Below are 14,076 nucleotides of genomic sequence, written 5' to 3'. Positions count from 1 at the left end.
TTTGTAAATAGTAAGAAAATTCCAAAACAAACAAAAATCTCAAGAAGGCAAAAAAGGGAAAACTATTTGTATCACAGATAGATAGAACTAATTTACTTAAGACAAAAAAGGAGCTCATGCCTGTAATCCCAGCACTCTGGGAGGCCGAGGTGGGTGGATCGCTTGAGGTCAGGAGTTCGAAACTAGCCTGAGCAAGAGCGAGACCCTGTCTCTACCATAAATAGAAAGGAATTAATTGGCCAACTAATATATATAGGAAAAATTAGCTGGGCGTGGTGGCGCATGCCTGTAGTCCCAGCTACTCGGGAGGCTGAGGCAGTAGGATTGCTTGAGCCCAGGAGTTTGAGGTTGCTGTGAGCTAGACTGACACCACGGCACTCACTCTAGCCTGGGCAACAAAGTGAGACTCTGTCTCAAAAAAAAAACAAAAAAGGAGCTCAAAAAAATCAATAAAAATACATGTAAATCCAGTGAAGAAATTAGAGAAGAATAAATAGAAATATAAATAGTTGATGAACATGAAAAGATGCTCAAGTCTACTCATGATGAAAGAAATGCAAATGAAAACAACAAAACAGAAATTTTCACTAATTAGATTAGCAAACAGGCTTTTACCAACAGACACATTACTTGGTAGAGTATGAATTATGGTAAAACGTTAATTTCACAAGTGATATTTTGGACAATATGAACATTGACAATAGTAGTAATAGCTAATAACATTTATCAAGAATTTTTTAGAGGACACAAATATCCATACTACCCAAAGCAAACTATAGATCTGATACAATCCTCATCAAAATCCCCAACAGCATTCTTCACAGAAATAGAAAAAAAAAATTCTAAAATTTATATGAAACACGAAAGACCCAGAATAGCCAAAGCCATCCTGAGTAAAAAGAACAAAACTGAAAGAATCAAATTACCGGACTTCAAATTATACCATAGAGCTGTAGTAATCAAAACAGTGTAGTACTGGCATATAAAAAGACACTTAGACCAATGGAGCAGAATAGAGAGCTCAGAAATAAATCCACACATCTATTATAGTGAGCTCATTTTCAACAAAGGTGCCAAGAGCATACATTGGGGAAAGCATAGTCTCTTCAACAATTGGTGCTGGGAAAACTCAATATCCATAGGCAGAAGAATGAAACCAGATCACTAACTCTCACCATATACAAGAATCAAAAAATCTAAGACCCGAAACTATGAAATTACTAAAAGAAAATATTGAAGAAATACTCAAGGACATTGGTCTGGGCAATGATTTCTTGAGTAATACCCTAAAAGGGCAGGTAACCAAAACAAAAGTAGACAAATGGGGTCAAATCAAGCTATAAAAGCATCTGCATAGTAAAAGGAAACAATAAAGTGAAGAGACAACCCACAGAATGGGAGAAAACATGTGCGAACCACCTATCTGACAAGGGATTAATAACTAGAACATATAAGCAGCTCTAACAACTCAATGGGAAAAAAAATAAAAAATTCAATTAAAAATGGGCAAAAGATCTGACTAGACATTTGTCAGAAGAAGATATACAAATGGCCAACAGGTGTATGAAAAATGTTCAACGTTAGTCATCAGTGAAATGTAAATCAAAACTACAAAGAGATATCATCTCACCCCAGTTATTAAAAAGCAAAAACCAATGCCAGTGAAGATGTAGAGAAAGAACCCTTGTACACTGTTAGTGGGAAGGTAAATTAGTGTAATCACTATAGAAAATGCTATGGAGATTCCTCAAAAAACTAAAACTACAACTACCATATGACCCAGCAATCCCACTGCTAGGTATGTATCCAAAAGAAAGGAAATCAGTATATTGAAGAGCTAATCTGTACAGCACTAATCACAATAGCCAAGACTTGTAAACAACCTAAGTGTCCATCAATGGATAAATTGTGGTACATATATGCAATGGAATATTATTCAACCATAAAAAATAAGGAAATCCTATTATTTACAACAACATGGATAGAACTGGAGAACATTATGTTAAGTGAAATAAGCCAAGCACAGAAAGATAAATCTTCCATGTTCTCACTCACATGTGGGAACTAAATATTAAAACAACTGATCTTATGAAAACAGAGAGTAGAATGATTGTTACAAGAGGCTGGAAAGAGTAATGGGGAGGAGGTACAAAATGGGGCTGGTTAATGAGTGCAAAAATATAGTTAGAACAAACAATACTAGCACAACAAACTGACTACAGTCAATTATGGTATATTTTAAAACAACTAAGAGAATGGAATTGGAATATTCCCAACACAGAGAATTGATAAATGCTTGAGGTAATGGATACCCCAATTACCCAGATGTGATTATCACATATTGTATGCTTGTATCAAAACATCACAGATAAATATATACAACTATTATGTACCCATAATAATTAAAAATAAAAAAATTTTTAAAAAGGGAGTTGAGATTTACACTTCTGCAGTTCTGGAGTATTAGAAAAATAAACATTTGCGATTCAAAATCAGAAAAAAAAGAATTTTTAAAAACATACTTAAAAACAAATATATTCATATTTATTTCTATATTTATATGTATACACTATATGCATGTGCACATGTATATAGGTTTATCACACACTTGCATATGCACAGAAAAATGTCAGGAAAACAAACAATAAAAAGGAGGTTTGGAGAAAAGTATTTTTTCACTGTATTTCTACTGACTTGCTGTATTTCTACATGATCATGCATCATGACTTATACAAATTTCTTTTTCCAACCTTAAGACCATTTTTATAATTAAAAAACTTTAAATAACTCCATTAATTTTATTATTTAAACAAAAACACTTATAAAAATATTCCTATTTTCATAGGTACAATAGGAAAATTCCTTAAAATTCCGTGAATTCAATACATTATATGTCCTTTATCAAATAACTTACCCAATGTTTAATCACTTAAATACAAAGAAAAAAATAAGAAGCTACATTTATATTAAAAAAGACACTATGAAAAGAAAGAATTATATACATCGAGGAGAGCTGAAAATAACCCAATATGGGTACAACATGCCTTCTTTACCAAACACCAAAACAGGAAACCAAATGGATACTAAAACTCCTGTCCGTAATTTCCAGATGCCAAAGATTAATCCGCAAATCATCTGCAGATAAATATGTTTCATAATCACTATTAATAGAAATTGAGTTGATGTGATATGTATGAGCATTGGCAAATATTCTTCGTGGACTGGCCTCGACCATTAGATCCATGGGCCTAAAGACTGGCACCTGTCAATAAGACACGTGAGAAACAGAAATTACAAAAGGCTCATTGTTTCAAATAGCAGTTAAGGTTCAGAAAACTTCACTATTTTAGTTTCTGAGGGAACACAAAACAGCACAATATTATACATTTACTTTTAAAAGGCAACTGATGTTGATCCTTTGAAGTGTTGAAACTGGAAGAAAAATGAATTTGGGCAGTTTACCTTCTTTTACTGGTAGCAATATTATTAGAATTTGCAGTTCTTCTTAGTTCCAATCTTTTGCTTGGAAGTCTTGCCAAGCTAATAAATGTTTACGAATCAAATTAAAGATGCTAAAAAGAAAATCAACCCATAGCATGTAATTCTTGGTATGTTTTTAGCTACAATTATAAGATTTATTTGGTCTATTTCTGCCTTTTTGATCTCCAAAGAAAATTAATCTTGAAACTCAATTTTGTTATAGCTGATATTCCAACCACGAGACAAAAGAATGTGGTACAGTATAAAAGACAATCTTGTGTTTGAGTCTTGGTCCTGTCCCTGGCTACAGCAAGACTCCTATGTATGACAGTTTCTGTTTAACACATTGACTGCCATACTAGAAAAAAAAATTTTTTTCCTTGGGGCCACAGTGTTTTATTATGAAACTAGAATAAAACTTGGAAAACAAAACGATTCGTCCTAATTCAATGAAAAATTTATAAATTTTTATTGATTTCTGTGTTTTCTAATAAAAATGTAATACAAAACTTAAAAATTAATAATGTAAAAAGTAATGTGAAAACTTGAAAAATAGTTCATAAGGGTAAAAGTGTTTTTCTTGACTTGTCAGGCTTACGTGTAAATTAATGGTAAACATAAACACAGAAAAAATTTATTGACTTCCATTCATTTAATCCACGTTTTTAGAATTAAATTGACAATATTAATAGTAACAATAAGAACATCAACAAGATTTTTATGAACCAACTGCATGTTTTTGCCCAGGTTTTGCTTCATGAAGCCCAGGGCTCAAAACTAGCATGAGTTAAATACAACTCATATGGCGGTTAATATGTTAAATGGCAGTTATTCCATGTCCTACAACACGGTTAGAGAATTACTGGGGAAGGGAAATAGATTTTAATTATTCCTATTCAAGTTCTGTCAGGAAACATTTTATATAATATAAATACAGTTAACTATTCATCACTTTGATGAACTTACTCGTAGTGTAGTAACCGTAGTAGGATCTCTATACCTTCCATCTTCCTCTTTTAAGTTATACCCTTCTGGTCTTTTGTCTCTTTCACTGATTTTCCACAATTTTATTGTTTTATCTAAGGAGAGAATAAAGAAAGTCATTAAAAATAAAAAAGGTAATACTGATAAAAAACATTTTATGGCATTTAAAATAGGCCATTTCCTATTTTACCTAAAAAGATTCCAAGAAGGCTGGGCGAAGTGGCTCATGCCTCTAATCCTAGCACTCTGGGAGGCTGAGTCGGGCGGACTGCTCAAGGTCAGGAGTTGGAAACTAGCCTGAGCAAGAGCAAGACCCCATCTCTACTAAAAATAGAAAGAAATTAATTGGTCAACTAAAAAAAATATATAGAAAAAATTAGCCGGGCATGGTGGTGCATGCCTGTAGTCTCAGCTACTCAGGAGGCTCAGGCAGAAGGATTGCTTGAGCCCAGGAGTTTGAGGTTGCTGTGAGCCTCTAGCCCAGGCAACAGAGTGAGACTGTCTCAAGAAAAAAAAAAAAAAAAGATTCCAAGAAAAAAAATCCTTATCTTACTAAAAATTTCCCTATTAGGTGAATAAAAACACATATACATAGAAGTATAGAAATCACAAATTTATACATTAATGGCACTCATATAAATTTCACATGATATTCAAATTAAGTCACAGCCAGGTCTCTATCTTTTAAAAATAATTAAAGCTAGAGGGGAAAAAATTGTATGTATGTGTATGCAAACACATATGTCTCTCTCTATATATATACACAAACATATTAACATATATTCATGTATGTTCAATATTTAATTTTTAAAAATTTAAAGAGAATAAACAACAAAGTCAGTTAAGAGTGCCTATCATTTAGACTCAAAATTCTATGAAAAGTCTCCCTTGGTCCCACCTTCCCAGCAAATCCTATCAAAGACCCTGTCACAGAGTCCTCCACAGGACTGAGTGCTTCCTTTTAAAATCTATCTTTTTCCCTCTTGTGCCAGGGATTCATATGTAGAAAACAGGGCCTGAAAAAAAACTGACTGAAAGCATACACTGAAGACCTTTAAGAAGATAAAATTTCTAGGCATTTTAGGATATAAATAAAGATATCTTTTAAAAAATAAACTTTTATTTTTTGAAATTTACAGAAAAGCTGTAAAAATAGAACACTGTTCCCATATACCCCTCACCCAGTTTCCTCTAATGTCAATCACCATCTATGCAACCATGATACATTTGTCAAAACTTAGATATTAACATTGTATACCACTATTAACTAAACTATGTACTTTACTCAGATTTCACCATGTTTTCCACTAACATCCCTTTTCTGTTCCAGGATCCAAACAACACTGCATTTAGTTATCAAGTTTCCTTGACCTCTCTGACTTTAACAGTTTCTCACATTCTCCTTATTTTTCTTGATCTGGACAGTTTTGAGTAGTGGTGGGCAGGTATTTTGTAAACTATCCCTCAACTGGATATGTCTGCTGTTTTTTCATGATCAGACTGGGACAAAGGGTTTTCAGGATGAATAGAGAGATGAAATGACTTCTCATGGCATCATTTAAGGGGATACATGGCATCATGACTTATTGCTGGTGGTGTTAACCTTGGTAACTTGATTAAGTGTCTGCCCGGTTTCTCCACTGTACAATTACCATTCCCCCCTTGCCAGACTCTATCCCTTGGAAGTGAGCCACTAATTCTCCTACAAGAAGCATCCTTTCCCCTTATTTATTTATATCACTATGGGCTCATGTATGCTCATTTAAAACTTTGTGCTAAAATCCTAAAATAGCATTCTTACATAAAAGCATCACATTCCTAATGATATTTCATAAGCAAATGGGTGTAACAAAAGTTTTTAAATTAGTGTATAAAGGCATTTTATAAAAGTAGTTAAAAACAACTCAGAGATGCCAGTGACCCTCTAGCCTGGTAACCCAGAAAACATGATAGCTGCTCCATGGATGCCCTTCTCAAACAAGTGTAAACAAAGAGAAACTGCTAACTTTAGTAACTTTTTTTTTTTTTTTTTTTTTTTGAGACAGAGTCTCGCTTTCTTGCCTAGGCTAGAGTGAGTGCCGTGGCGTCAGCCTAGCTCACAGCAACCTCAAACTCCTGGGCTCAAGCGATCCTCCTGCCTCAGCCTCCCGAGTAGCTGGGACTACAGGCACAAGCCACCATGCCCGGCTGATTTTTATATATATATATTAGTTGGCCAATTAATTTCTTTCTATTTTTATGGTAGAGACGGGGTCTCGCTCAGGCTGGTTTTGAACTCCTGACCTTGAGCAATCCGCCCGCCTCGGCCTCCCAGAGTGCTAGGATTACAGGCGTGAGCCACCGCGCCCGGCCTTTAGTAACTTTTAATCTATTAGTTCTTCTAAACCTATATAATCTTGTTTATAATTATGTCACAGTTCAGTAATATGTTTTCTATGTGCTATTTAGTTTATATACATTTATATATTTCATATATATTAATAGATATGAGCCTAAATTCTGTATTTGGGGAAAAGTAAATATTTGTTCTAAAGTCACTACATAAAGATGATGAGGGTGACAGCCCCACCCATCCCCAGTTATCTTGCCTTGTGGGCCTGTTTAAATCTATAATGTATTCTGTGGTGTCTTTAAATAATTTGTATTAATCAGTAATTTTTCAGATTTATGTACTAAACATATTTAGGAGATATTGTTGATACAGATTAAAAACTACAGATTCACATACTCCTCACCAAACCACTGGAATTCCCAGTGGTCTCTCCTTCCACAGGCCTTTGTAGTGTTCAGTGACTAGAAAGGCTCCTCTGGTGCTGACATGTTGCCGGAGGAGCACATGGAAGCCTCTACGAAGACACGTATGGACAGAAAGAGAATTGAAAGATAGTTAAGATTTAATGCATATGTGAGTTGAGCCATGATTTGCTTCGAAATAACACTGTGGGGAGGGGAAGGAGAAGCACCTAAGAAACAAATTGGCCATGAACTTAGGATTGTTGAAACTGGGTGAAAAGTACGTGAAGCTGCATCATACTATTCTCTCTACCCTGGCCTACATTTTAAAGAAACTTCCCTTTATAAAAATTAAACTGATTTAGCCTACAATAAACTGCCACAAAATATTCCAATACAGGAAATGTATAAGACTTCCGAACATTTACTTCTAAAAGTAGAGAGCATATAAACAGTGTAATTATGTATTATTTGATTAGCTAAAGATCAAGTTTCCAAGTGCTATTTGAAATAATTTACCATATAAATTAAAACTGACCCAAGATTAGAAGCCAACATATGACAGTATAGGGCAGAGAAATTTGTAGGACAGAGGAAGGGCAGAAGAATTCTTCCAATTGTTGGGAATTTACTTGGGTGGGGCAGTGAGCTAACCGCAAACCTTTGCTTCTGGTCATTGCTTGCTTGCTACACCGCTGTAAGGGGAATTATGGGATGAGGTCATTAAAGCATGGGCGACTGGCCCATCAGGCAATAGAGAGCAACCAACCCGCCAATTATTTCAAAAGGCAATAGTGGGCAACCAATCATTTTAAAGGTCAACGCATGATCCGTGCGTAGTCAGCTTGTGCGCAGCTTGTGCACCATGGGGATAAAAGGCATGCCGTTGTTCCAGTCGGGGTCCTTGCCTGCGAGAGTGGCCACTGCGTTGGTGCTCTGGGTCTTGGACCCTGGCTAGCCAAAAAATAAACCTCCTCTTGTGTGATTGCATCCTCAATGTCTCTGCTTTTCTGTCCGGTGGGCCTGTGAAAGGTCGGTCCCTAACAACAGAAGTAAACACAGTTCCTCCACCTATGATGCTGTGAGTTAAATAGTTTAAATAGGCTTTAGGTAGTTATTTCTGTTTATTTTGAACGAGGAGGAGAGGGGAATCTGGTTTATTATGAAAAGAGAAAAGGCAGAGGGGACAAATTTTGATGAGTTGGTTGCTCAGCTTTGATCATCAGAAAAATGGACACCTAGGAGGGGGCAAACACTTGCATCAGGGAGTGTGGCATCATCTGTGGACTGCATTTCCAAGAACTCAATACAGTGGGCTATAAGGCATAAATCAGATGTAAGGGCACTCAATATCTTCCATGATGTCACCCTAGAAGTCACATGAGTTTACATGCTGCAAATGGCAGAGAATGGTAAGGTCTAGGTGCTATAAATTTGCTTCTATTAATAGGAGATAGGACAATATCAGAGGTTTAACTCAACCCTTGTGCGAACCTCAAAAAAGTTTTAGTAACAGATTTTTATAGATCATGGCTACCTAGAACTCAAGTATCCCCTCAATCAATCTAATGATTCTCTTTAGACTCAAGACCTCAACCAAGTAACAACTCATAGTAAAAAAATTTAGAAGAACAAAACGATATCACCCAATTCCTTCACTTGTCATAAAGAACTTCTAATTCAGGTAGAGTTATGAGTCATTACACAACTCTAATCCTCACTTAATAACTTTCCCTGGACAAGTGATCTTCTTCCAGCCACGTGGCTTGTGGGGAAGAAGGCAATATGCTAATGGGAACTCTCCTAGAGAGTATCCTGGAATGAAGACCAGCATCTGACAAAAGTACTTTGTATTTACAGTTTGAAATACTCTTTGTAGAGTCTAAGAAGACTTAAAAAGGAAAAGAAATTAACATTTATTGAGCACTTGCACTCTTTATGTATGCTAGAAGCTATCGAATTTTACTATTCGCAACCATACTATAATACAGAAATTACCATCTCCCAGTTTGCTGACGTGGAAAAGTCAAGTCAGTGTTAGGAACCTGCCCAAGGTTAGTAAGCTGAGAAGTGGCACGAAGAGCCATGTGACCTAACTCCAGTGGTGTAGGAGCCCATTCTTTTCACTACAAACTGGGTGTGCTAAGCAAAAACTTGGTCCTGAGAATCTTTCAGATTATCTAAAAACTATAACTGAACAATAAAAAAGGGAAAGAAGTAGAATTTATATTCTGTATAGGGAAGAAAAATTTCCTTTTCAGAGAACTCAAACAGTGATTTTTCTGAAAAGAGGAGAGTATCCTCTATGGGGTATGTGCACACAGTGGGCACATGAAAAGATAAAATGTACACTTACCATTGGTAGACAATAAAAACTGAGCAGCATTTTTCTGGGGTAACCACCTAATTTTGTTGATCTTTTCTTCTATTTCTAAACTTTTCAAGTAGTCAAACTCTGGTTCATGGCTCTGGAAGGTGCTGTAAACATTATATTCTCCTCTGCTATGAGACTGGATTTTGTTCTAAAATGGAAACAAAAATATTTGGACCATTGTTGAAAGATATTTCAAAATAACCAAATGCAATCAATTCCAACAGACCCTGTAAATTCTAAATAGCTCATTAGCTGTATCTTATATACAATTATATTCTTTATATGTAAAGGCCTTCAAGGAATAAACATGAAAGCTTAGAGAGAAAAAAAGGCTAAATAAAACTCAATAAATAAGCTCAAGTCATTAGGAAAACAGTGACATTAAAGTATGGATCCATTTAATTGCTAATTTACTATTGTATTTTTCATAGCATGGAGGCCCACTGATGGAAAAACTCTGAGCATCCAGAATAAGAGAGTTCACCTAAGAAGTAAGGATTAAAGCTTGCTCAGAAAGAGATGGCTGAGGCACCCCTGTCTCTGCCCACTTTAGGGTCAACTGCCAATCTCTTATTTAACATGATGTATTATCCGCCTTTTCCTTTCTGATACCTGCTTTTCTATTATTTCACTCCTGAAAAACTCAATATAGAAGAGCTCTCATAAATGCAGTGACAGTGACACCATTTACTCCTATCTCGCTCCCCAAGACCACTGCTACAGACAACTCAGTTACTGATCAAGTCCATATTCAGCCCCACCCAGCAAAGGTCCCATACCACCCCACCAACAAATGCTTACCCTCCTTAAGCCAGCCTTCTATGGGTCTCACACCCACTAATGATTAATTTCATTTAGTATCAGTTTCAAAAAATATAATTTAAGCTACTGGATAAAGAGACTGTTTGTGAAGGATTTCAGTTAACACTAATACCTCAGCAAAAGTGAGAATTATAATCATGTTCAGAATTTCATCTTTTGACCTATCATCACATGATTAAAAACCTTTTCATCAGAACCACTAAAAGTCTAGTTCAAAGAAGAACCTACAGAAAATAGTATAAATAAAAAATAGAATTCATTCTGACTTAAGTTGGACTAAGTGTCTCAAAAAAAAAAAATAGAATTCAATATTATTGATAGTCAACTATTTTAAGTAAAAGTGAGTTATCCCAGTCAAACGTTTAGGATTACTTGGTAATAAAAATAGATGATTATTCTCCACATCAAAAGAAAATGTCCTTGAATCACCTTGAAAGTATGTGTTTTGGGTTGTTTTTTCCATTAGCTTGATGATCTGCATTGTTCATGTACAGTTATATTTGAATCCTTTGATGGCAGTATCAATTATTAGTGAGTGGGTATGCCAATGTTAAGAATACAGAGTGCATCACAAAACATAAAATCCACACCGGGGACACACACATGGGGTAAAAATCAAACTTAGAGACTTGGTCTCATTACCATACTTATGTAACAAAATTAGATAACCAAATCATTACACATATATACTCAAACATCACTTTAGAAGAAATTTCATTATTCTTCCTCCTAAAATTACTCACCAAGTCTCACAAGGTTTATCATCATGCTCTGCAAGAAAACTACAATGTGCTAAAAAGCAATTCAATTTTTATTTTTATTTTTTATTTAGAGACAAGGTCTCACTCTGTCATCTAGGCTGGATGGAGTGCAATATGCAATCAAAGCTCAATGTAATCTCAAACTCCAGGGTTCAAGTGATTCTCCCACCTTAGTCTCCAGAGTATTTGGGATAACAGGTATGTGCCACCACACTCAGCTAATTTTTAAATTTTTTTTGTAGAGATGGGGTCTTGCTATGTTGCCCAGGCTGGTTTTGAACTCCTAGCCTCAAACAATTCCCCCTATCTCAGCCTTCCAAAGTGCTATTAATTTATTTAGTTTTTAATAAATTTTTATTAGTTTTAAGTAAATTTTTCTCCACGTATATTTAACAAGAGATTTTTAAAATACACCATACCAAACGGTGCAGCCACTATGGAAAACAACACGGAGCTTCAAAAAAAATACAAACAAACAAACAACAGAACTACCATACAAGCCAGCAATTTCTCTTCTGGATTTTTATCCAAAAGAATTGAAATTGGCATCTCCTCAGGGATGTATGTGTATAGCCATGTTTATAACAACATTATTCTCAAGAGCCAAAAGGTGTAACTCAAATGCCTGTCGACAGATGAATGGATAAAGAAAATGTGGTCTATCCACACACTGGAATATTATACAGTCTTAAAAAGGAAAACCTGACATGCCACAACATGGATGAACCCTGAGGACATTATGCTGAGTGAAATATGCCAGTCCAAAAAGGGCAAATATTGCATGATTCCACTTCTAACAGCTATCTAATGCAGCTAAATTCATAGCAGTGGAACAGCAGTGTTGTGGTTTTGTCAGGGGCTGGTAGGAGCAGAAGTTGGAGTACTTGGTTCAGTGGATGCAGAATTTAAGTCATGGTGGATTGGGAGTGAGATGTCCTGGCAATCTATTGCACAACAATGTGCATGTGTTGACAATATTGCACTGTAACTTGGAAACTGTTGGGAGGGTAAATTTTATGTGTTTTTTGACAACAATTTTTTAAAAATACACAGAAACAATACACAAATGATCCTCAATTTATGATGGGGCTACAGCCCAATAAACCCATGATTCAAGTGGAAAATAAATTTAATACTGGCAACACAGCAGCCCTTGAATTCTTTAATATGGTTAAGGTGAGAGAAACATGAAAAGTAGGTTCTATTTTTCCTGCCAGTGGCCCTTCTCAAAGTCAGGTCATTTGGCTTATTTCTTCTTACAAGAGCATGAATTTAAAATACTAGCACTTTAGAATCTTCAGTGCAATTTCAGAAAAGAATCATAGGAGATGACTATTTTTTAAAATAATTTCTTTGGTCTTATTTTCTAATACAAGTAAAATGTTTGAACGATTTCAGTAACTACATGTTAGACTTTCAATTCAAAAATGAATATATTACTGACAGCATTTAGGAAAATACTAAATATTAATACTTTGATTATATCTATTGAATGCATCCTACAGCGAAAATTTCCCCCATTAAAAAAAAAAAATTCCAGCCTTTTTTGCATTTGATTTTGACTTTAATAACCAACCACCACCTACAGAAGATGAAAATGACTTTGTTCTCAAGCAAAATGTCTTTTCCAAATTAACTTTTAACTGCCAACTTATATTTTAAAATAATACCACGCCCTCATTAAAAATGAATCTTCCTAAAACCCACAGAATGTTAAGCCTGTGTATTATCCTTCAAGATTAAACATAGTAATAAGCAAAAGGAATTTGTACAGGTTTTCCTCCAAACACCTTTCTTTACAACAAAACTGAAGTGTAGAGAGCCATTACCTTTCGGTAAAAAAAACACGTTCAAGTGCAGAGAAAGCCTATGGGAAGGCCTGCTCTAAACTCTAATTAACAAAATTAATTTGTCCATAATTTGTTTATCTAGCGTGAAAAGCAGCAAAGAATACTGAAAAGATGACATGTCAGAAATTCTGAGTTCTGGTTTTTAGTTCTGCCACTAAGTAATAAAGTGATCTATTTATATCTTGACTTTCTCATTAGTAAATAAAGGGAAACTGTAATATCTTTAAGGTTTCGTGTTATCTCAAAATTCTTATCGTCAAATTTTTAGCTGCTTGTAAACAGGAACAGAAAACTGATTAAGTCCCCCCTTCCCACAAGACCATTCTCTGTCAAGCAAAGCTTGAGTCTTATTTTCTTCCAACCAAAATAAATAAATAAATAATTAATGAATAAATAAAAGGAAACAGTTTTAGTGTTTGTGCATCTTCTAATCAGACACTATTAACCATTTCTTTTAAAATTAAATTACCTACCTCACTGGGGTGTTGTGAGGATTAATTCATTAGTGTTTGTAAAGCACTTTGAGATCCTCAGGTCAAAGGCGCTATAGAAGTGCAAAGTAGTATTATTATTACTAGATTCTTTGCTTATTTAAGGAATTTCACAATCCTTTAAAACCTAACTCTGTGTAATGATTTAGACAACTACTGGTAAAATCCTGCAATTTATCTACATTACTTTAAACTTTTTGAATATATTATAGTCAGGGGCAGTTGTTTCAAAACATGATTTTAAAGGTTAAACTCTGATCTACAAATGGAGGGAGAGAGTAAGAAAAAACCCAGTGTGACAAATCTTGTTTAGCATAAAATTTTGGTGAGAAATCTGCTCTATCAGATTTAGAAGTGTGCCTAAATTTTAAGAAAAACAAAACAAAAACCCACTTTAATTAGACTCTGCAATTTTCTCTTTCTTCAAAGAGAAAAGGAAACAATCTCCCATCAATTCATTTTAAAAGCTAGCATTGCACTTATAAATTACATGCACATACATGCAACTGTCATTTAAACCTTTACATTTAAATCACTGTAACAGTATTAGCATAAACTAATGTCATAATAACTGAGCTGAT

The 14,076-nt window shown here is 34.9% G+C and overlaps 1 protein-coding gene and 1 long non-coding RNA gene across 5 annotated transcripts in view; one reads left to right on the top strand and one right to left on the bottom strand.

Moving 5' to 3' along the window:
* Positions 1-14,076, bottom strand: part of PPP2R2A (protein phosphatase 2 regulatory subunit Balpha) — a 66,295-nt gene that overhangs the window by 7,551 nt on the left and 44,668 nt on the right. For all 3 annotated transcript variants that reach the window (XM_012775342.3, XM_020282750.2, XM_020282751.2), the window contains 3 exons: positions 9,554-9,719; positions 4,447-4,559; positions 3,085-3,262 (listed from right to left, as the gene is read on the bottom strand). In XM_012775342.3, the coding sequence (XP_012630796.2) occupies positions 3,085-3,262; positions 4,447-4,559; positions 9,554-9,719 (457 nt within the window). The remainder of the gene's footprint in view (positions 1-3,084; positions 3,263-4,446; positions 4,560-9,553; positions 9,720-14,076) is intronic.
* The window catches only part of LOC142864138 (uncharacterized), a 72,775-nt gene that overhangs the window by 17,038 nt on the left and 41,661 nt on the right, over positions 1-14,076 (top strand). For both annotated transcript variants that reach the window (XR_012914721.1, XR_012914720.1), the window contains exon 2: positions 11,226-11,352. This is a non-coding gene — a long non-coding RNA (uncharacterized LOC142864138). The remainder of the gene's footprint in view (positions 1-11,225; positions 11,353-14,076) is intronic.

This window comes from Microcebus murinus, chromosome 24 (genome assembly GCF_040939455.1).
Source record: "Microcebus murinus isolate Inina chromosome 24, M.murinus_Inina_mat1.0, whole genome shotgun sequence".
Lineage (NCBI taxonomy): Eukaryota > Metazoa > Chordata > Mammalia > Primates > Cheirogaleidae > Microcebus > Microcebus murinus.
Note: the sequence above shows the minus strand (reverse complement) of the source record. Positions and strands in the feature narration are given on the sequence as shown.